Genomic DNA, 24,914 nt, shown 5'->3' on the forward strand with positions numbered 1-24,914 from the left:
TGTGAAATTGGTAGATGGAAGTACCCAAAGAAGACTGGGAAGAGAGGTTATGCATTTTTAACTCCAAGAAGGCAATGGAAACAAAATGGCATTTCATCAAGGAGTGTGCAGCATATGAAGATATTCGCAAATTAAAGGTGGACAGTTTGAATGAACTTTTTGAAGAGGCGAAGATTCACAAAAACAACGAGTTTCTCACTTAAAATTTACAACAGAAAAATTGACATGGAAAGGAACTTGAAAACGGATTAATTTTCATCTTGGTCCCTTAGACCATTGAACCTTGTGAATGTCATTAAAATTCCTTCATTCATTCCCATAGATTATTTTTAACCTCATGGAACGTTAAAATTTCTTCCATTCCAGTCATTTTTACGAGGGGCCCTTCTTGTTGGAGAAAACCTGAAATTACTCTCCTCAAGGTTACATAAACACCTCGGAAGAACCCCAAAACAGCTGAATCACAAGGGCCATTCAGAATTAAGCATTGTCACGTTGATTCCAGACATAATTTGTATGCAAACCCCACCCGTACAACAATCCTTACGAAACATAATAAAACGCTTCGTCCGTTGACTGTAATGAAAAAGCTATACTTTGTTGGACAGAGCGAACGTAAAATATAAAATAAAAAATAAAATTGAAGAGCAGACACGCACAGGCCCGCGAAGTCTTCCAAGATCTGCAGAGCGCAAATTTATTTATGAAAATGCGTATTTCAATTTCTGTTCGATGAGCTTTGCATCCTACTTTGGAGTTGAAAAGCAGGCAGATCGAAACTCATTTTCACCTATAAATCTCAAAATAAATTTAAAATAAATAGCCTTTCAAATTGCGAGCAGTTTTCATGCTGTTATTTTCCAAATCCTGCAATCTTAACTCCGCGACTCAGGCAAAGATCGCGCAAACAGGTTCTCCTCTTCTCAAACTTATTAATTAGATTTCATGACCTCTTTTCAACGTTTTTAATTCAGCAGGCGCTTTCGTATACAAGCTCTGCAAATTTTGCCCTAGGAAATGAAGAATATATATAATATTGTAATCTGTGAAACAAAAACATGTGCATGTTTTAGATGATCGAAGAACATGCTTCAAATAGGATTCTAGAGGCATGATTTAAGGTGCAGAAGATTTTCTCAATGCTGCTGTTTTGACGAGAAGATTGAAACTGAAGGTTTCCAATATAGTCACAATTAGAGCAGAAGCCCTAAGTTACGCGGTCATGGCTTTAATTATGAATAATAATGCACAAGGCGTGTCAACGTTGAAATCGATCTTTCGCGTTTGTTGTAGACATCTTTCATTTCTCTATAAACTTTGTGAAACATTCCCTTTTTATTGCCTCATTGCAGTATTCAGATTAAATGATTCGTTTGTTTTTTCACAGGATGCATTATTTTTGTACTTTGCCTTTACTTTTTATTCCGTGTTAAGAGGAGCGAGCCTAACTTTACATTTGCTTCGCCCCCAAAGATACACATAAAATGCAAAACTAGTTTTCGTTGGGGGGAGGGGCAGGGGGCGGGAGTAGGGGGCTGGGGTTTACTTCGACAAATCAATGCTCAAGGCAAACAACATCAGCTTCAAACGAATCTTTGTGTTTATTTTTCCCCGTCTTATGTAACACGTATATGAGATTGTGTAGGCTGATGCTTCATCCTCATGTTGTTCCCTGGAGTTATAACCACTCTATGCCAGCTTTTTGGCCAGCCCAGTGCCAGGACCAATTATATTTTACTCCCCTGTTGTTGTGTAAACTGCAGGATTCCCGATCCACTTATGCATAAGAGAAACAAATATGTGGTATTTTAAACTCAGAAGAAGAGTCCTGGACCAATTTTTTTCAAACTAGTTTTAGCAGCAGTAACTGATGAATAATTCTGCAAGGAGTTCGATTGATTCTCAGTGGATCAAGCATCTGTTTGTTGGTGCTTAAAAACAGATACTGTTATTGGTCATACTATAGTCCTTGGGAGACATTTAATCCACATTAATTCTTTGCATAATGTTAATGGAGGAAGAGTTCTTAGCCTCTCAGCTAGTTTCGAGACTATGAAATATTTTTGTAGGATCTGCACTTCATTACCAAAGGTTCATTTCTGTTACCAAGATTGTGCAATGAAATCATGTGTTCTTTTATGTCCGAAACTTCAGTGCAAAATATTTATGCCTGCAATGACACAGTGTAGTGAAAACTTAGTGTCTTTTGATATCAGTGAATGGCCTGCATTTATTGGATAGTGGGTCTCTCTCCTTCATCACGATAAGCTAATTAACTCTTCATAACCCTATCAGATTGCAAAATAATAGAAACTCAATCCCTCTGCCATTGTACGCAATCCACATTACTACAGGAACATTTTGAACCTGGATTATTGCTGGGCGTTAGTGCCTCCCATCTTAGCAGCATACGATAGCTTGATCTACAGTCAGAGATGATCTTGTCATTCCTTATTCACGAGCAATTAAGAAATTGACTTTTAAGTTTTCTCACAAGTTTGTTTTCACAAATTTTTTTCTTCTAATTTATATTTGACTTACTTTATTGACTGTAATATGTAATGAACGATTCTGTTAGCAATTATCTTCATTAATTAAGTGTAACCTGGGTTATTGCTGGGCATTAGTGCTCCCTACCTTATCAGCATGTGACAGCTCAATGTACACTCAGATAATCTTTTCAATCCTTGTTCACGGGCAATGAAGAAATTGACTGTAAGTTTTCTCACAAGTTTGCATTCACAATTTTCCTATCTAATGTATGATTGACTTGCTTTTTTGACTTCAATATGTAGTTAAGGATTCTATTAGCAATTATCGTCATTAGTTACAATACGATCTGTATGAAACTCCATATAGTGTTCGATGGAAAAACCAATGACAGTAACATCATTTAGTAAAAAGATTATAAATTTATAAATAATTTCATAGTCAATAATTGATAGAAAATAGTTTCTGGAAAATACAGTAGTCTCATTTTTTATGTCTGTCAATTTACTCCACTGATTATTCTTGCAAAAGTGACAATTCTTAAGGTCTCAACTGCTGGGTGCCAGCTAAGTGATGTATGGTATGGATATCAGTAATATTCTAGAAGTGCTCATTGTCCATGCTTTTTGAATAAAATATTTCCAGCATTTGTACACTTAAGCAGAGTGCCCAAAGTGGACATAAACTGAAAAATAACTCTAGGTTTGGGAGAATGTACCATTAGTTGCAATCAAATTCCAGTGTATGGGGAGGCAGTCTGTAGCAGAGAATAGTCATTGATTAGATTCATATTTTACTTTTGTTGTCAGTTTTAGATAGCTCATGTGGGTGGGTTGGGTAGTCCTAAATGTCTATCTATGTAAGCTGATCAATTTACACATCTTCAAAATGTGTTCTGTGTATCTCATCCTGATTTAGCCTGTTTGATTTTGAGGCCAGTTATCATGTTCATTTGTGGTAACATGTTAAGGCCATCTGGAAATTTTGGAATATCTTATCATGAGCAGAATCTTTAATGTTCCTCCTTTCAATTTAATGTTTTGTATCTTTTATAAGACACCCTTGTAAAACCTGTCTTTTTTTATTTTATACTTATCACATGAAAATTCATTTGCAGGTCCAACAAGAAGCATAACACAAGATATCAAAAAATGCAGCACACTCCAACAACAATCGAGGAACAAATTATTGTGAGATCAATTCAAGAAGAGTGTCAATGGGAGAACCTTCCAAAGCGTCTTCAGATCTATCTATCTTCTAAAGAAGAGTGGCACAAAAGGTACGTATTTTTCATTCTTAGATATTAAGTTTTATTAGCTTTAGTAATATTTATTTTGTTTTTCGTTACTGTAGAAGTATATGTCAGTTGGATTTAATATCATTAAAAAGTATTTTTTTAAAATTTTCTTTTCATATAGAGTAATACATTATCATTATATATATATATTTATATGTATCTCATTTTATAGCAACCTCTTCCTTTGTTTTGGCATTAGGTGTATTTTATTTTATTTTTATGTACAATTATTCCCTTAAGCACCTGTGCACATAAGACAAAATGCAAATTTATGGTTTGTGTGCTATGGAAACTGCATAAAACAACTAGGGAAAACACTTATTTTTTGCATCAATTTCCAATAACTAGGGAAGAAATTGTAAAGCAAGAAACACATTTGAAGGGACTTTATTTCTATGGTCAACGCCACTATAAACTCTTACTATTGTATGTCTGGCAGTAGCTTGCTTGTGCCACTGTACACCAAATCTTAGTCCCACAGGCATATTACATTATCTTGTTGCTGTTAATACATTTGTATAATGAAAACTTAAAAGAAAGTATGACAAGTTTTATGCCAAGTGGTACAAGCTCTGCCTTGCAACTTTTCCCGTTACCCATGGAATTTTTTTTGTATCTTCAAAACACACATAAATAATCAGAAAGCTTGCATTTTAACCTTGTATATATTAATTTATAGAAAAATTGTGGAATTTTATGCTTTCTTGTTAATTCTCCTATGATAATCGACCTATTGTTTGTTGATTATCTTGTCCCAATTGTAACTTGGCTTCTTGCTTTGTTGAATTTCCTGCAAAAATGCTTCTAGACAACATCAAATTATTTACATCATTTGTTGTGTTATGGAAAACATTTAAGCTTATTCTGGTGTTTGAATTATTTGTGGCTTCATCATCTTCTCAGGTTTGGTTTTTAGGATCTCCGCCATGCATTATTATTTGAGAAAATGAGTGACATCATAAAGAATATTTGAGATTTATTTTTTCACTTCCTTAGATCTAAAGCCTACTGTAGCTTTGTGCTATTTTCATTTGAAGTGCACTTTGTTGCCAATAATAACTTTGGCAATGATGAAAACATTTTCTTTCTCGTCAGAAGTAACCTAAGTGTCACCTTCTCTATGGAAAGATACACCCACCCCTATTATTGAGGGTTAAAATGAAATCATAACTGCAGTAAAGTCATGAAGTAGGACTGTTTTGAACAACAATAAAAATGGACGAATTTGAATCTTTCTTGGACTTTGAAAACCATTATCTAGAATAAATTGGGATTTGAGTGCATTGTATGCATTCTTTTGTAATATTGTCTTGTTAGAGTCTATTAAAGTTTTATTTTAATGGATCAACTCTAGGTAAACCTTGGTTGTACCTTGGAAATTGCTCATGAACATGAAGAGCAAGAGAAGGAGCCCCAAGGCGTTGAACAAGATTCAGAAAAAGCCATCTTCTGGTGAAATAACTTGCTTTTCAATGCAGAAGCAAAAATAGTCATTCAACTAATTTGTTGGAGAGGTTAGTGAGGAGAACCTAGATCAATGGATAGCTTAATGGAGGTCTATTTTGGCTTTCATCAATCGAGTGAACACCAACATATATCGTTTGCATGGCTGAAACCTAAGTTGCTGAATCGTGGGATTTTTCGGGCGATTCTGGGTACAAAACGTACTGGAATCGGATTCTGAAACGAATCTCCCGTGGGTACGTCCAGGGTTCGTGTTTTTAGATGCCGAAATGTTCAATGATTCTAGTTTGATCTTTTTGATATTCTTAAGACCTACAGTGCTGATTAGTGAACTTAGAACTTATCTATCATGAGATTCTAGTTTGATCTTTTTGATATTGAAAGCTGAATTTAAATTAGTATTTTATGTTTCCAAATTTTAAATTGGCAATGGTTTTGTTTAGCATATGTATTTGTATATGACAAACTAAATTCTATTTTTTTAGCTACATACACATACATACATATTACACACACACACACATATACATGTGTGTGTGTGTGTGTGTATGTATATGCATATATATGTGTATATAAATATATATTATTTTTGTATAAACGTACTGAAAACGTACCCAACCCCCAAAATAATTTCTGCGTACCGGCGTTTCGCACCCACGTACCCGTCCCCGTCCCCGTACCCAATTTGGCAACTTAGGCTGAAACTATTTGGCCATCCTTCTACATGGTATGAAAATTATGCATCTTCCATGCAATTACATAGACTGCCACCATTTTCCAACTGGGAATACTTCAAGGAGCTGCTTGAAAATCAATTTTACCCTACATGCTGTGAATAAGAGAGGGGCATCCAATGACATTTTTATTGGCAAAGCAAGGACAAATTGAACAAGAGGATATGCGTGAATGTTAGAAGAAGAGTTTTCAACTTGGGAGATATGTAATGGACCATGAAATGCTGATGAAGTGTAATGCTACTTTTCTCTGACTATAAAATTGGATAGATTACTATATCAGAGTTAATTTTTGTATGGCAGCAGATTTATTAGTGTTGTTATTTAAGTTTAAAGATTATAAATTATATCTATAATTTAAATACAAATGCATAAAAATGCTTACTAATCAATGTTAAGTAGCTTAAGGTTTAAGCACATTAAAAACACCATCATTGTTGGTCGTAAAATGGGCTTTGTACGACTTGTTAAGCTACGTTGGTTAAGTATGTTAGTGTCGTCGAGGGTAGTTGTCCGTTGCACGATGGTTCCCCATGGGTGGTAACCGCAACCCTCGACTGTGTCTTTATATATGCTCGTGTACTTGTTGTTGGATACACTGAGGGAGAGAATGATTATTGTACTAGACATTTTGGCATTAATGAAAGCATTGCTCTGAGTTTCTGGTTACTATTCTATCCTATGGTTATCATCTGACCGTTGATATGCAATATTAATAACACACCCCACGGGGCAAACATCTGGCGCCGTTGCCTAGACATACTTGGGAAAGGAAGGAGCGGATGGCGTACGGACATGATGGGCCTACCTATTGGTGAGATCAACCCAGAGGCCGACGACGCACAAATAGAGCTCTACGACGGAGAAGACACTGCAACGAGGGAATTCTCAATCCTGCTTCAGGCGGCCATCGAGACCTATGGCCGAAGAGAGGCCACAGAGGTTGAAGTCCCAACAAGTGCCGTGTGGACTGCACTAGAAGTTAGCCTCGCAGTGAATCGGTTGATGAACCACCTCCCCCGGTGGCTTGCACTGGCATCACTGGCACAGCGAACCCATGTGGAGGAGATTGCCCGTGAAGAGCGACGCCAACAGGTCCTCCGACAGTACGAAGAAAACAATCGTCGCTGGGAAGCGGAGCGTGATGGCAAGAGGCGAAGGGGAAATTGAACCCTGAACCTCCAAGAGGAATAAACAACATTCTATACTGTAATAATGGTGTCGTACTATTGACATAAATTGTATCCGACGGGATGAATTAATAAAGAAGTGTTCTATTTTTTGTGTTGCTGCTATTTATGAAGATGTACGGGAATTAATGCCCAACTTATTAAATAAGGATAGAAATAAGAAGGCACAAAGTGAGGAGTGGGAGGTCGCACAGAGAGCCCTGATTCTGGAACAACAAGTAGAACGTAGACGGAGGTTGAGGCAACTTGCCGAAGGATGACTTGCCGAAGGGTTGCCCGAAGGGAACCAAGGAGGTGTCATAGAGGGTGCAGGAGCAGAAGCCGAAGGAGTTTTCTACGTGTCGCCAGAACACCGTAGGGTGAGAAGCTACGAAGAATTTCCGGAGGAAACAAGGCTACAAAGAAATTTGGTTGAAGAGACCCGAGATCAGTTCAGGAATTTATCCCTTACACTACGCACGGAGGACCACCGAAGGGAGCAAACAGACAACGAGGGTGAGAACGGAGGGGAGGGCAACCATATGACCGTAGGTGTAGAGGAGGCACAGGCACACGACAAGTAGGACCCCCTCTTGGGACCCATCACACCAAGCACGCGGGTACAAACCATCGTACCCCCAGTCACTCAAACAACAAACACCATTGGCGCGGGTGGGAGTGGTGCAGGTGCACGACAGGTGACACGACCCCCATCAATGGCCTGTAAACAGAAGCTGTTGAAGTTCAACGGCGACGGGAAGGAAGATCCCGTCCGCCATTGCCGCACTTGCGAAACCATATGGTCAGCGAACGGTGTTATCAACCAGGACGAATGGGTAACACAATTTCCAGCAACCTTAAGGGGAGTGGCCATCGACTGGTACTCCGATACGGATAAGGCCAAAGTCGGCACATGGCCCAACCTGAAGAAGGAGTTCGAGATAGAGTTCTGCCTCCTCAGAGACGACAATGAAATAGTAGTCGAAATCTATGGCACAAAGCAAAACAAGAACGAGATGGTTCGAGCCTATAGTCGGCGACTCAAGGAAGTGTTGGGGAAAATGGAGAGTCAACCAACGGATGGGTTGAAAAAGGGATGGTTCGTGGAGGGATTGAAACACTCCCTCCGGAAGAAGATGAAAATTGTTCCACCAACCTTGTATGAAGATGCATATAATAGAGCGATGGATCTCGAGAGCGAGACCAAGACATCCAAGAAGAAAAAGAAGAAGGATAGCTCGTCCGAGGATGATGACTCTTCCGAGGGAAGCAGCAGCGATGGCGAGTTCGACAAAAAGGTGCAAGCCCTGCAGAAGGACATGCCGAGGATGATGAAAGAGCTGAAGGTTATGAAGGGAGGTCCGAGCAACACCGACGAAGGGGAGCTTTGGTGCACGGAATGTAAGACGGACGACCACACGAAAGGCTCCTACCCAAAGAAGGCCTATTGTGATATATGCCAGTTGATGGGGCATCCCACTAGGGAATGCCCCTACAACATGAAAACACGAAACCAACAAGTATTGCTTACGCAGGAACAACCAACTACATCGGGTGGTACTGGCAGCTCCCAAGCGAACAACAATGCAACATCGGGAGGCTACCAAGATAACCGGTGGGGAGGATGAAACAACAATAACAACAATAACAATACAAGGAGCCGGATCCAATATGACTCCAAAGGCCGACCGATGATACAATGTAGAGCGTGCAACCAGTGGGGGCACTTTGCTCGAGACTGCCCGAAGGGAGAAGCCACACAATATTTGTGCAAATGGTGCGGACCAGGAGACCACGAAGACGCCACCTGCCCGAAGTCCAGCGTCAACTTGCTCAATATCAAGGAAACCAAAGAAGAGGAAGTGCTGGCCGTATCCAGCGCCCAAGCCAGACAAGCAACGTGTCGAGACCCGGAGAAGCGAAGGGTACTGGAAGCACGGGAAGAAATTGAGAAAGAGATATGAGAGAGGGCGAAGGCGAAGGGTACAACGGGTACTTCCAGCCGACCGGAGGCAGAGGAGGCTATACTAAATCAAATTTTAAAATTGGAGGTGCCTGTGAAGGTACACGATCTCCTCCAGACGATGCCTCAATTACGAACGACGTTGCTGAATAATCTCTCCCAACCACGCACCAATACCAACCACCGCACGGATGTTCCTGGGGGGTCTGCAATAGACCCCAGGCTGCTGGCAGTTAACACTGGAAGGAACCCGACCATTGTGGAGATGGGTATCCTTGGCACCATTCTAACTGATACCATCGTCGATGGTGGATCCAGAGTGAATGTTCTTCCAGAAGAAACCTGGCGGAAGTTGTGGAAGCCGACGCTGTGGCCATCTACATTCAATCTGTTGGGAGCAGATCAACATGGAATCAAACCCATCGGGACGCAACCCTTCATACTGGACTTCGTGGTAATCCCACTAAAGAAAAAAGGGTATGATGCGATCTTAGGGAGAGGGTGGCTGGTGGCAGCCAAGGCCACCCACAACTAGAAGAAGAACACTCTGTCTATGGAGAATGAAGGAAGGAAGTTTATCATAGACCTTGGGACGCAATTGGTTAGTGAGGAACTGACATCATCTTCGGAATCGGAGGGTGAAGGAGAAGGCAACCTGAGGAACAAAGGACGGGGCTGCATGGAGCCCAACGACGAAGGGATTCTCAATCTAGGAGAGTGCTCCGAGGATGAGACGGGGTCATTGAACGGGCTCTTCCACTAGCAGATGGAGGATTATGAAATGTTCCAGGGCTACAAGCTCGAAGTAGAGGAACCAGAGCAAGTAACAGAGGAGGTGTACCTGTCGGAATACAAAGAATATTGGAAGGGAGACGCCCGTGTGAGTGACACCACCGCACACTAGTTCCCGAAGGAAGAACCCATCAAGTATCAAGAGGTAAAATTGAAGGAGACAAGCCTCGGTGACGTAGATAATCCCAAGATCATTTGTGTCGGCAACGATTGGAACCTTGTGTGGAAGGCCGCGCAGCCTTCAAAATCTTTATTCTTCTTCTTCTTCTTATGTACAGGAAGGAGACCGTGGTCCCTGTAGAATTTATGGTTCCAGATCTTCGGATGGCCATTGAAAATAGACTTGCCATCAACGGGTCCAAATTGAAACCCTACCACGAGAAGCGTGCAGGGGACCCGAGAGGCCGGAAGGACACCCGAGAGGATGGAAGGGGACTCGAGAGGCATGGGACCAAAGCGGGAGACTCTCGAGCGAGGCAAACCGAGAAGGATGTAGGGCGATCCCAGAGGCACGGGACTCGAGCCGAAGACTCTCTGGACAATTAGATTAGGAAATTAAAAAAAAAAATCGATGGTCACAGTGGAACCGTTGTGCGGTGGGACCACCGTCGGGGGGCCACCGTCGATGACAACCGTGCGGTGGAACCATTGTCAGGGGGAGGGGGCACCGTACGGTGGAACCACCACGGTGAGACCACCGTGCGGTGGAACCATCGTCGACGGAGGTCACCGGCGGTGGAATACCACCGTAGGCTTGAAGGAGCACAGCGACGCCGATGACGGTTTAAAAAAAGGGTGAAAGAAAAAATACCACGGCATGACAGGGATAAACGGTGGTGATGGCATGTGAAAAAAAAAAAAAGACGACCAGATTGAAAAATTATTCGATGGAGTCTGGAGCTAGGACGCTGAAAAAATAGAGTGGAGAAGAAGGTTTTTGGCATCTTAAAATATCACAAAAATGATGTGCGCCATGGACTTTCGTGTGGCGCTGCCCCAGACCTCGTGAGGGTGCTGCTCTCGACCCCGCTGGGGGCACTGCCCCCAGACCCTAGTTTATTTTTGAGCTACAATACACTTTTGAGTTGGGCGAAGGGCATTAGAGAAGTCACGGTAAGTGTTGGGGTTGTTCCATACTGTGAGAAAGAAGCCTGAAGCTAAGCATTGGCGGGGAAGCCATAAGCCGTAGAGGGAGACGGATTTGGAGGTTGCGAACAAATAAAGTTTGAGGGAAGGCATTGCAAGAACGCGAAGTCGTATGACAACAAGGAGTTATTCAGTTCAGTTATCAGCCTTTGGGGCATATGATGGAGGATTTGAGACGTCTCCTAGCCTTTGTGCCAGAGGGTTGTGGTCACTTCCAGGCATGAATGGTACGCTTTGAGGAACTCGGATTATGTCTCGGTTGGATGTGAGGTTGCCTTGGTGGATGCACAGAGGGCTCGAGAGGAGCTGATCACCAGGTTGGAGGTAGTAGTAGCGTGAGACTTAGCTTAGCGTACCCAGGAGTTGGATGCCAAGAGGGCAGCGCAGGTGGCTATCGAGGGCAAATTGGCTAAGGAGACATTGTCATTTGAGTAGTAATTGGTGGAGGCTGAGACTAAAAAGTGTGTTTTGCAGACAAGTTTGGTTTAGGCATAGGAGGACTATGATGTCAAGGGAAAAAAGAACTCCTTGCGGAAACAATAATGGTGAAATCCGCACTTGAGCATCGAATGGTAGCAGAAAAGGGTTTGCAGGCGAGGACGCAGCAGGTGTATGAGTTTCGGGCTCAACTGGCGTTAGCAGTTCCTGCATCTTCTTCATCGGTGGTGCAACTACCTCCTTTAGAGACGCCCCCTCAACCCCTCCTTCTTAGTGATTTTCTTATGATATACAGTGTACTTCATCTCCATTTTGTTGTGTTAGTCGCGAATTTTTGTCCTTGTCATCCGGAGATGACTTTTCTTAGGGGGGGGATGATGTTGGTCGTAAAATGGGCTTTGTACTACTTGTTAAGCTACGTTGGTTAAGTATGTTAGTGTCGTCGAGGGTAGTTGTCCGTTGCACGACGGTTCCCCACGGGTGGTAATCGCAACCCTCGACCGTGTCTTTATATATGCTCTTGTACTTGTTGTTGGATACACTGAGGGAGAGAATGATTATTGTACTAGACATTTTGGCATTAATGAAAGCATTGCTCTGAGTTTCTGGTTACTATTCTATCCTATGGTTATCATCTGACTGTTGATATGCAATATTAATAACACACCCCACGGGGTAAACAATCATTAATATGTAAATTGGATCCAAAAATATAAATATGATTAAATGGAATAAATAACATCTTCAAAGAATTTAATTAAAACAACTTCTTTTCATTTATAATTGTAGATACCTTTGAATAAGTGTAGTACTTATTTGAATGATAGCACCTAGAAAGGTCAATCTCACCCTAGGAAGATTTTAGTAGTATTAGCTCTCACTATGGTAGACTCTAGAGGACTTGCTAAAAACATATTGTGTGCCTACTTGCACCATGCCTACTTGCACAAAGCCCCGGCCAAGACAATCCTATGTGTACCTTGTACCCCAAGTTGGAAATTCTTGTGTGCCCCTTCTCCAATGCCTATAGCCCCACCAAACCACTTTCTTCTTCCTTGAGTGTTCTCCATGCCTCCTTTCCAAGTCTCACACGAATGCTTTACATAATCCTTAAGGGTTAAATTTCAAACCATTACACCCTTTCACAAAGGTTGTCTTTAATTATTTATAAATACAATCATTAGTCTTCTTTTAAAAGAGTTTATATAAATTCTCTTTATTAATTCCTATTTTAACCAAATGATCATATTATCCGTTATTTTATATTTTTCTATCTCCTTTTAGTGCTTTCATAACATTATTTACTTTGGGAAAAAAAATTTCATAACATGAAAAGGCCCACTTTGATGGCCAAGCCAAAGAATATAGATGAGGATCACACTATTCAGAGATCAATAAGCAGATGCATCATATCGCCAAATGCCAGCAGTGAAACACAACAAGAAGTTAGTGATAAGTAGAAGGGGAAACAAAAGTGGAAGGTAAAGGAAACGCTACAGACGGAGTCAAGTCAAAGGGCAAAGAAAAAGACATTGTAGTCATTGTGACAAAGATGGGCATATTGATAAATATGTTGGAAACTACATATAGAGCTGAATCCTTTTAAGCACAAGAAGAAGAAGAACTCTTCATATGGAGGAAAGGCAAGGAGACTGAGTGCAGCTCCGTGGATGGTAGGTTGTCATGCGCTGTAGTAAGAAAAGGTGCATGTATGGGTAGTATGATCTCAAGATTAAGGTGTGTTACCATACATTTTCACATTAATTTTTCATCTCAGCAGGAAAAAATAGATTCTCTATCTAATGCATGTTCTTAGGCAAATCTAATTTCCCCAAAACTTGTGATTGAACTTGGCTTGCAAACAGAGAATCCCCCGGATCCTTATTTGTTGGGTTGGCTAAAACAAAGCATGGAAATTTTAGTCAATAGACAATGTAAAATCAGATTTGGATGGAGTGTGTAGACGAGGTAGTTGTGGACATCATTCCATTGGATGTTTGTGTAGTTGGTTGTCTTCGGTAGCCCACACCTCTATCTTTGGGATGCCATTTTCTATAGGAGAGAGAACCAAGTATAGGCTGCTTAAGGATGGCATGGATTACGTTCTCAGATCATATTGATCTTAAAATCAGATTGCAGAAACTGGACCAGTAGGTTAATCATGTTTCCACTTTAGTTATGAGTCATTTAATTGTCTAGAATCAGAATTTATCAAAGTTTCATATTTGGGTTAGACATGTGTGGTATATTCCAGGTTATCTCTTTGGTGCTGTGGAACTGAAGTGTGTATTTGTAATGGAAGGAGAAAAGTCATTTTGGCAGATTCACCAGTTTTGTATAGGCGATGAAAGTGTAATCACCCCTGTGAAAATGGAATTGCCACATCAAAAACGAAATTACCCGTTTTTTGGAAGCAGTGAAAATGAAAATGCTAATGTATGAATAAAACGTGGAATATGAAGGTTTTTGTCATTTGAGTTCCCTTTTGATTTTTTGTTCTTCCACTTTGACACACCATGGGAGAGAGAGGAAGGTCATATAGTGTGAAAACATAGAGTTGAAAGGGTTGGGTCTTTTGTATTCTTCATATTTCATGTTCTTTTAGAGGTTGTAAGTGATAGAGAAGGGTTTTTTGATGTTGTGGAAGCACATTACAGGTGGAGTAACTTAGTGTTATTGACAAGACTCCTAACAGCACAAAAGGCATTGTAAAGCAGTTGTACTTGACTGTTGATAGTAAACATGGAGTGATCTGTTCTCTAGTGCCGGAGTGTTCACCCAATGAGACTTTCTCCAAGGTATATCATTGTTGCAATCATTTTGTTGTGTACTTTTAAGAACCAGCTCTCATCACTTGAGATGTGAAACGGGTAGATGGATGATACCTAAAGAAGAGTTGGAAAAGAGGATATGCTTATTTTGCAACACAGGAGCAGTAGAGACAGAGAGACATTTTGTTTTGGAATGCCCGGCATACAGTGACATCTGGACCATTTATGAAGACATTTTGAAAACGGACAATTTAAATAGTTTGTTTGAAGAAACAAAACTCGAAAAAACAACAAATCTGTTGATAAAAATTCACTGCGGAAGAGCAGTTCTTGAGAAGAGGTTACATGCAGATTAAGGTCGTGGTGCACTGATTTTGTGGGGCATGCACTGTCCGTGGGTTCCATAGGCTGCTTTGGCCTCATGGATGTTATTAAAATCCTTCATTTCATTTGCATGTTCTTATCTTTATTTTTGTGGTGTTGATTGAGTTTACATAATAAATGAACATATGCGACTGTTATTCCATTCATTTTGAAGATATTTAACAGTGTTTGAAGGATATTAAAAGAGTTGACAACTACAAGCATCTATGGGTGATGGTCTCTACGAGAACATCTATAGATTTTTTTAATATCAGTGTTCCACAGAGATGTGTCCCCCCCCAAAAAACTCACGTCTCTTGTAGGGGGACGTTTCCGAGACTTGGGGACTTGGCGGAAATGGCCCCCCACAACATCACCACTTCTGCCACCTCTGGCAGGTACGTCGCTGGGTTGCTTGCTATATGTCACATGCCGTTACATACTGATTGCAACCTTTAACTTCATGAAAATTAGTTGGCCTTTCATGGGACACTCACAGAGATGTTATATTGCAGATTTTGCCTCGAAGATTTCAATTCACCTCTATTTTTTTTATCAGCACCACCCCCCCCACCACCACTCCGCTGCCGTCCCCCCACCGTCCCCTTGCCATTTCCAAATTTAGGCCCTTGGTCCCCCATCCTCATGTCACCCCACCTCCCCGCCAGGAGACTCAGTGGAACATTGTTTTTTATGGACCAAGCTGTATTAGAGCAGTTTTGTATAGCCTGTATTTGTGGGATTTTACAGCAGTTGCTGATTATTTTGTTTTATGCTCACTGCAAGGTCTAGTGGGAGGGGAAAAATAGTATCTGTTGAGCCTTAAATCAGAACAAGATGGTGGTTGAGAACAAGTAGAATCTGTGTTACATGGAGACACATCCCCACCACACCCCTCAGATCTGAGTCCCTGTCCCCTTGGGTGTTTTGGGATGGCGGGATGGCAAGGGATGTCCCTTGGCTCCCCCCTTGAAGCAAATTCGAGAAATTTCTTGGAAATGCATTCCATTTTAGGGGACGGCGGAAAACAGTTAGGGGACACCTGGCCATCCCTAAGGTGTCTGGGAATGTCTTAGACGTCCCTTGGCCATCCCGGGGATGGGTAGGCGTCCCCTACAACAAAACAATTTTTTATAATTAAAAAGAAAAGAAACCTCTATAACATAAAAAAACTGTTAAATATATCATGATAGCATTATAACAACAGTATAACATGACAGCATTATAACAGCAGCAATAAATGTATATTGACAGTCGTATAACATCAATTAAATTAATCATGACAGCAGTGATAGCAACAACTGTAGCATAACAGCAATAAATATAACATGATTCAGATTCATAGTTAATGATATAAGTTATATAACAGTTAACACTAACAGCAATAATTTGGATTTCTGATTTTATTTTTCAAAGAAGTCTCAAACTTCAAAATTCTTGATATGGTATTAGAGTCAGTTATTATTGTCAGTTGCAAAATAGATTAAAGGTGCATTGGCCATGGTCTGGTACAGTGTGGTATTGTGTGAGAAGTGCAAGCAAATTATTTCTTTGTAGAATGTGGTTTGCATGCAGGCTTTTGTGGACATCATCCAACATCATTTTAATAGTGGAATGTTATATTGCTGTTCATTAACTTGTAGAAATCTCAATCTCTCTCTCTCTCTCTCTCTCTCTCTCTCTATATATATATATATATATATATATATATAAAATATTTTTTCAAAATTTCATATATTGCCACCCCCAAAAAATGGCCCTCGGACTACCATCCCCAAAATGTGCCCCGTTGCCCTCCCATTCCCATTTTGGAAACGCTATGGAAAATGGATTAGAATGGTAAGAGATGGAGAATATGATGGGGAAATTCCTCTTAGAAAGTTGAAAGAAGATGTTGCAAGGGTTTAGTGTTGAAGAGAAGGTAGGTAGGACATAAAATCTGATGCTTGTTTTGATAGACAAATTAGTAATTTCAAAGGAACTTGAAGAAGAATGAAGAGAATCCAAGAGACAAGAACAAGAGCAAGGAGAGTCTCCATCTAAGAGGTTCTTCAAAGTTGAGGCAAAAATCAATAGTCAGCCCTATGATGGCGAGATTAGTGTAGAGAACCCAATCAGTGAGTCTCTCTCAAATGGAGGTTTAGTTCAATCTTCACAATATCTCTCCCCATCAACAAATTTCTTTTGCATGGTTGAAATTCTTTGAGCAAGTTGTAGTCAGTGTACAATGCTTAGTATTACGTTTCAATAATATTGGCTATCTAATTAATGTATTAATTGTTTGTTGGCTTTGAGTGGTTATAAGCGTTGGTTGGTTAATGGTTGTGTTCCTCTTGGCAACCATCGGTCTTTTAAATAGATTGTGTTTCATCAAGGAAAGCGGTATGATCTACTCGAATCAACTCCGATCTTTGGCTGACTATCTCTGGTCTTCTTTTGTAATAATTTCATGTGCGAATAAAGATGTATTTTACTCTTGTATCTGGTATGCATTATCATCTTTATTATTAATTCATGTATTTATTTTATTAGATAGAGTAGTAAACATTTGGCACTATTGTCTTAAAAGAAATCGGGTCAAATTAGAGAGATTCATGCCCTTGGATCCCAATAAAGGAGAGAAGAGGCCACAAGGTGGTCAAGAGCATGAGATCAGGTGATATTTAAGGATCATTGAACAAAAGGAATGAAGGAGAAGATTACGAGAAACACTTGAGGAAAATACAACTGGATGATTCCCATGTTGAATTCTTTTCCAAGAATGTTGTCAAGTTGAAAAGTCAAGACAACATTCTCTAAACAAGGGAAGTTGGGAGACGAAGTCAATTTCCTTCACAAAATTGTATGAGAATAGCCTTTGGGGTATTAAGATAATGTTGATTAAAGGAGAAGAAGTGGAGCTAAGGGTGTATAAAAGAAACTCTGAAGGCAAAACAAGTGCATGGAAGGTTGAAGCCGAGGGAAGAGTTGAGGATTCCTGAGGCTGAAGGTGTGATAGAAGTACCAAAACCTGCTAATCAAAAATCTTAAGCAAGCATATTCCAAGTACAAGGTTTGCATTAGAATAAAACCATGGCAAGCTCTAGTGGAGAAAAGCAAAAGTTGCCCAAGTTTACAGGCAGTGAATCGGAGTATCCCATTAGGCATTGCAAGACTTGCGAAACAATTTGGACAATAAATGGCCAAGATAAAACAATTTGACTATGATCTTTTCTAGCCACCTTGCAAGGTATAGTGATTGACTACTATATAGAAATTGATCAAGCCTCCATAAATACATGGGAGAGATTAAAGACAACCTTTGAAAGAGAGTTTAAATTGCTTTGTGATGGTAATGAAATAGTAGCAGAAATGTACAGTACAAAACAAGGGAAGCACAAAAATGTACAAGCTTATAATCGTAGACTTAAAGAATTGCTAGAAAATTGGAATCAAAACTGATAGGCGGTCTGACAAAGTGGTGGTTCATTGAAGGTTTACTTTTGTCATTAAGAAAAAAGATGATAGTACCACCTTTGTCTTATTCTGAAGCCTACAATTAGGCAATGGACATATAAAGTGAAGATAAAATGTCCCTGGATAGTAAAAAAAACAAAGGAACATGGAATTTCAGATGATAATGATGACAATGAATCGAGAATAGTACAAACACTTTGGAGGGACCTGCTTTGAATGATGAAAAAATTGAAAGTAGAGAAAGAAACCAACAAAGAAACTAACTGACAATGGTGTACGAAGTGCAAAATTGAGGGGCTCACAAAAGGTGTTTTAAAACTTATTGCAATTTCCTTCTTTGCTTCCTTCTAGAAGCCTTTCTTTGCTTTATTTCCCTTTATCCATGCTAGGCAAACTTCCTTTCTTGTTTTAATTGTTTTTTTTGATGTGCCTTGGTTTTGTGTTTTAATTCACCTTAACTCTTTGCCAAGCTTTTCTTCATACTAGGTGAATTGTTCTTGCTTTTCTTGCTTTACTTTGACTTTACCAAGTTCAAAATTTTCAAATTCTTCTCAAGTTGGGCGAATTTCACGTGCTTTGTTTTTTTCACCTTGCGTTATTCCCTTTCCACCCTTATGGCAGACTTTGCAAGTGTCTACGCAAGATTTACCATGGGGTAGTGCGGACTTTGCAAGTGTCCAACGAATATTTCAATGATGCCTAGGGCGGACTTTGTATGTGCTTGCGTATAACTGCCAACCTAGAGAGGGCGGACTTTGCACATGCACACGTATAATTTGGCATAGGGAGGGTAGACTTTGCACAAAGCCACGTAAGATTCCACTATGGCGGACTTTGCGTATTGGCATGTAACTTTTCAACATGGCATAGACAAACTTTGTATGTGCACCCGTATGATTGCCCACCTAGAGGGAGGACTTTGTATGAAGTCACGTATAATTGCCAATCTGCCATGAGTGGACCTTGCATAGTGCCACGTAACGTTTTACATGCCTTGGTCTTCAAAATTTTTTCCTCTTTCTTCCTGATTTTGGTTTTAGAAAGCCATTTCTTACAGATCTTTAACTTAGCTTTTTAGGAATGCATCTTTTGTATTCGAAAGCCATCTCACAATTGGTCCGTTCTGGATGAATTGTTCCAATCTGACACTTCTTCTGACCTTGAAGCCATCCATGATCAAAAAATGCAAAAAATCAATGTTAGGAAAAAACAACTTTCTATTTTTAGAAAAAAAGTAGGTTGAAAAAGCAGGTTCCTGGATTGGCCCCAAAATGCCAAAAACAAAACTTTCTAACTTTAGAAAAAAGCAAGTTGTCAGAATTGACCCCGAGAAATTGTGATTTTACTCCTTCAACCCATCTGAGCCCATTTGCAGCATCAAAACATTGATTTGACCATTCCTTCACTTTCTGACTTTTGTGCCCTTCCCCAAATTTCACGAAACTTGACTCATTTCCGAGTCTTAGAGATCGGAGACCTATGATGCCAAAACTCTAATCTAAAAGCAAAAACAGAAAAAGAGGGGGTCCCCATTTGCAATGGAGCGATCCGTGATTACATCACAATAGGAAGCAAGGTAGGATTAGTTCCTAAAACTTCTAGGACCGACTTTCCTAAAGTTTTCTGCAACCTGAATTGTGGTCTGATTTGGCATGAAGATCCAAAGGCTTGTCCTAAGTCTGAGTTTATATGCAAGTTTCCCACTTGTTGTCATAGATCCAAGTTTCACAGACACCTTCCAAGCTTCAAACTTCAAAAGCAAAGAATCATGAACTTCTTCTAAGGATATAATTCATGGAACAACAAAGTGCAAATCATTGGTTCAAGTTCCGTGGCCTTTTTTTTCAATTTTTTAAGTCAAAGCATATAAGGCTAAAATCAAGTTCAATGACCTAGTCAATGAACCACCAAGTGGAGAGTCTCAAATTGAAATTTTAAATGCTAAAGGGCTATGAATGCAAACTAAGGGGGTCCATGAACTACATTGCCATCAAAATGAGATCCTTCCAAAAAAGAGGAAGCAAAGTGGTTTAGTCTCACTAAGTGTGCTTAAAAGGGAAATGTGGACTGAATTCAATTGTAGGTCAAATAGGAAGGGGTATTTGAAATACTAACTCCAGAAACCCTTGAGATAATAAAGCCACTTGTCCTTGCAGGTCCATACCACCAATGGAGCAACAAGATGGAAATCCGGAACACAAGGTTGAAGTTATGATCACAATGAGTAGCATTTTCCAGAGAGGAGCCTGGAGCAAAGGATCATCCGAAGGAGCCCATAACTCGGGCATTTCTAGATAGCGTTTCCAAGTGGGCGAAAAGATTACCAAGACAAAAGAGGAAATACAAGATCAAAATTCTGAAGGTGATGTCTTTCTAAAGAAGATTGAAAGTAACATGCTCACAGAAATGAAGAATTCTATAAGCACCTGAAGATATCAATGGACATGTGCCAATCACGAACATGCTATAGAGTTGTAGGATGAACGTGCCATAGAGATGGAGATGAAGTATTGAGAACCACTATCACAATCCAGAGGATGTCTTTTTCCAGAATTCTAGAAAACAGTGATTGATTCCAGAGAAATGTTGTGGAAAGCATACAAAAACAAAAAACTGGCAGTTGGATATGACCAAAAAATGATTTATTGTAAAAAGGGGAAATTTATTTATTGTAAAATAATAATATTTTGTCTAAATTAAAGCAATATTATAAAGCCAAGTATCATTATTCTATCAAGAAGGTTAGTTATTTATCCAGTTGGCAGTTTTGTCCTTTTGTGACAAAAAGTTGTTATTTTGCCTCTAGAAGCGTGTTAACTTTTGTCTTGTAGTGGAAACAGTTAGAAAGTTGTTAGAATCATTAAATGAAGTTGTCCAAGGTTTCTAGAAGGAAGATTTGAGCCATTGAATGGATTTAATCCTGGTCGTTGATGTAAAATGTAATATCGATAAAAGGCCAGTGCCTCTCTCATTTTAATTATTAGAATTAGATTTATAGTAGCAGCAGCCAACAAGTAGAATTAGAGTAGAGTAGGAGTTACTAAACAAAGATTTTTGTACCAGTAGTTGAAGCAAATGTATAAACCATTGAAGTATGGTGTTTTACCAGTTGCCTTCTCTTGTTTGCATGGTTTCTTTTATCAAGTTAGTTAAGGTTCAATGATTTTAATGGTGAAGTGTGAGGATATTTGATCGATTTCTGGTTCATTTCGTTGGGGATTTGCTGATGTAAGTTCTTGTGCATCGTTAGTCTGAGCCTATTATTGCTATTAGTTCAATTTTGGATATTTATTTGAGTTGTGCTAGAATTGGGTACTTAATGTATATTCATGGTCTGGAAATCTTTCATTTTCCTTTGGAGATTGCACTATTTTTGTGGCGTTGTGAGTTTATGCCTGGTTAAGTAGGAATTTGTTTATGTGAGAAATCTGTGTATCTACAACATCAACCATTACTATCATTGTCGCTAGATTCCCTAAACCTATCCCATTGTTTTTTTATTTTAATCAGTTTGAGAAGTGAAGCATCAATTAGATTGCCATATTAGATGCAAATTTAGCTTGTTAGATGCATAAGTCCCTTTGTGATTAACAACAAATCACATCGACATTGAGTTATCCTAAGTACAGTCAAGACCCAACATTCAAAACCTTGAAGTCATCTCATTTGATCAAGTCCTACAGCATATGAGATTTCCTTATTCAAGAGAGAATAGGATATACTCCATATATTTTATTTTGCGTTGACAAAAGTGCAAACTTCTCCATCAACACAACCTTTAGGCCCTTCTTTGTACGAATTTGGGGTGAACTTAAATGAGTTTTTAAGATTTTCTTGAAGTTTGCTAGATTTCAAATTTCTTCCTTGAAATTTGGCAAATTGTGTGACTATGCCTATACCCATGTGTGGAGAAAGAATGACTATGGGGTGCAAAAGCAAAAGTCAAGAGAGCCATGGCAAAAGAATGATAGTGTTCTAATGAGAAGACAAATGTTACCACAATACCCATCACGATGACAGATCTTTTGCGAAGCACATCTCAATTAAAGAACACAATTACTACTACAAAAACAAGTAAACAACAAAGAGGGATAAGCCAAGAAAAAGCCAAAGATACAATAGTGGAACCTCCATAGTACACTAAGCAAGTAATTGGTCACATGTTGCTAATGGCTAACATGACGAAAAGACCAATAGTAGACATGGAAATCCTTAGGAGAACCCTTACGAATACAATTGCTGGTGGAGGAATAGGAGTGAATGTACTTCTTGAAGATACATGGAAGAGTCTCGAGAAACCTACCATTTGACCACCAACATTTCAATTGCTGGGTGGTGATCAACAGGTGATCAAATTGTTAGGGGTTCTAATGGGCCTGATGGTACAAATAGGAACTCAATTGTTTTTGTTGAATTTTGTTGTCATTTCCTTGCATAGAAGGCATATGATGCATTGTTGGATTGGGGATGGCTGATAGCTGCCAAAGCCAGCTACAACTGGAAAAAAAATACAATATTTATTGAGAATAAGGGAAGACAATATGTAATATATTTGAGGAATCAAGCTGTGAGTGAGGAAACGACTTCTTTAGATTCAAATTTAGACTAAGGGGAAATTTAGTTGGAAGAAGAAAAAGGGCTTGTGGAGTCAAACAGAGGAGACGTAGATCTGAAACATTGCTCTAAAAATGAAACTAGTTCCCTTAATGAACTATTTCATTGGTAGCAGCTAGAAGACTATGACCTATTGCAACTAGATTGTAACATTATCCAAATCATGGAAGCTGTGAAGGGTAAGAAAGAAAAGGAAAAGATACAAGGGGACTGCTCAACATCTACAAATCATACATTTCTGCCTAAGTACATGGAATAAAAAGAAGAGAATGCAAGGTTAGATGAGACATCATCATATAATTTTAAGAGAAGTAAATATATAAGGTATAAAAAACCCTTGGCAAGGAAATGAAATTTGGGAGAGGAAGAAAGTCAGAAACTATAATGTTATTAGTAGTTTTCTGGATTGAGCTCTATATAGTTTTTTCTCATCAATGTTTCGAATAATATTGCATGATCCATCATCAGTATGAAAAAACATAGAGAACATAATTCATAATGTTGGTGATGATTGGAACCCTAGTGCTAAAAACTTCAGAATTAAAAAATTTCCTAGAATATAAGGACGTTTTTGCATGGACCTTTAAGGATATTAAAGGAGTACCTCTAGAGTTGTGCATCCACCAAATTTCCATAGTACTGGGAGCATAGCTAGTAAGAAAGAGACCATATTGGATGAATTAGAATTATGTAGCTAAGGTTTAGGAAGAAATAAATAAACTGCTAGAAGCAAAAATTATCTTCAAGGTGCAAACTAGTGAAAGGGTATCATCCATGGTCATCTCACTAGAGGAGTCCAAGCAATTCAAAATATGTGAAGACTTTTGAAGTCTTAAAATGTTGACTATTAAAGATCCGTTTCCATTTCCATTCACAAATTGTATTCTTGAAAAATTATTAGGACACAAGATATACTCCTTTATGGATGGATTCTCTAGCTACGATAAGTTTTGTCGAAGAAGATAAACTAAATGCTACTTTTGTAGTAGAAGATGGAGCATTTGCATACAACATAATGCCATTTAGATTATGCAAGGCTCTTGGAACCTTTCAAAGAATAATTTTGCATATCTTGGACAAGATGTTTGTAGGAAATTTTAGAGCCTTCTTAGATGGCTGGTCAATCTATAGTGACCAGGAAACACATTTAAAAACCCTAGTGGAATGCATGGAACAATTGAGATTAGTAAGACTACCCTTAAATAAAAAAAAATGCCAATTCATGGTTTCTCAAGGCAAGCTCCCAGGGCATATTCTCTACAAAGCTAGATAAAAAATAGACCCAGATAAAGTAAGGGTGATTGTAGAAATGGAAGCTCCAAAAGACATCACAAGGGTTAGATCATTCTTAGAACATGATGTTTACTATCAAAGGTCCATCAAGAATTTTGCCTAGGTATCACATCCATTGGATGTGGAGACAAGGAATGCGGTAGCATTTGTATGATCAAAAGAACAAGAAAGAGCCTTAAACAAATAAATGGTACATCTAATTAGTTCCCCAATTTTAGCATATTCAAATTGGACTAAATAATTCCATGTTCATGTAGATGCATACAACTTCGCATTGGGAGCTACATTGACACAAGTTGGACCACAAGGGCTCAATCACCCAGTGTTCTTTGCAAGCAAATCTATTATGAAGTACTGGACGCAACTAGAACACCATAGAGAGAGAAGAATTGGGTATGGTCTACTTAGTGCAAAAGCTGGGTATGGTAATTAATTGAAGCTTAAATAAGCAATTACAAATGACGTTTCTAAAACAAAAATGATCATGAACAAAAGCAATAATAGAAAGTTTTTAAAACTAACTAAAGGACATAAATGACCATTATATGCTAAATATTAACAATATTACTTTAATGCCCTCCCTTAATGGTTATTCTACTAACTACACCAAGTTGGCCCCTAAATTTTACATACATGTCCGGGCTCTGTTGATGTGTCTTTTGTACACGACCAAACACAGAATAAAATACCTAAAGGTACCTTATCCTCTCTTGAATAAAGCTTCCCCGAATGCTGAAGATCTTGCAGAAGGATCAATCGGAGTAGCTCCAAGGTTCTGATTGTAGGTTCTCTATGTGTAGATAAGCTCTTGTGGTATGATGTGATTTTGCTGGAATCACAAGGGGACTTACATTCGATGATCTGAGCGTCTGATTTGCTTTGGATATTACTGGAACGTGGAATTTCACCGGCCCTTGATTAAAA

The 24,914-nt window shown here is 39.3% G+C and overlaps 1 protein-coding gene across 2 annotated transcripts in view; it reads left to right on the forward strand.

Moving 5' to 3' along the window:
* The first annotated feature begins 407 nt into the window (after positions 1–407).
* The window catches only part of LOC131029556 (uncharacterized), a 185,003-nt gene continuing 160,496 nt past the window's right edge, over positions 408–24,914 (forward strand). Inside the window, exons 1-2 of one of the 2 annotated variants that reach the window (XM_057960069.2) lie at positions 408–911; positions 3,608–3,769. In XM_057960069.2, coding sequence (XP_057816052.1) covers positions 3,642–3,769 — 128 coding nt within the window. In that variant the 5' untranslated portion in view covers positions 408–911; positions 3,608–3,641. Of the gene's footprint in view, positions 912–2,642; positions 2,716–3,607; positions 3,770–24,914 lie in introns of those variants that run through there. The other variant, XM_057960075.2, reaches the window with a different exon arrangement.

This window comes from Cryptomeria japonica, chromosome 10 (genome assembly GCF_030272615.1).
Source record: "Cryptomeria japonica chromosome 10, Sugi_1.0, whole genome shotgun sequence".
NCBI classification, from domain to species: Eukaryota; Viridiplantae; Streptophyta; class Pinopsida; order Cupressales; family Cupressaceae; genus Cryptomeria; species Cryptomeria japonica.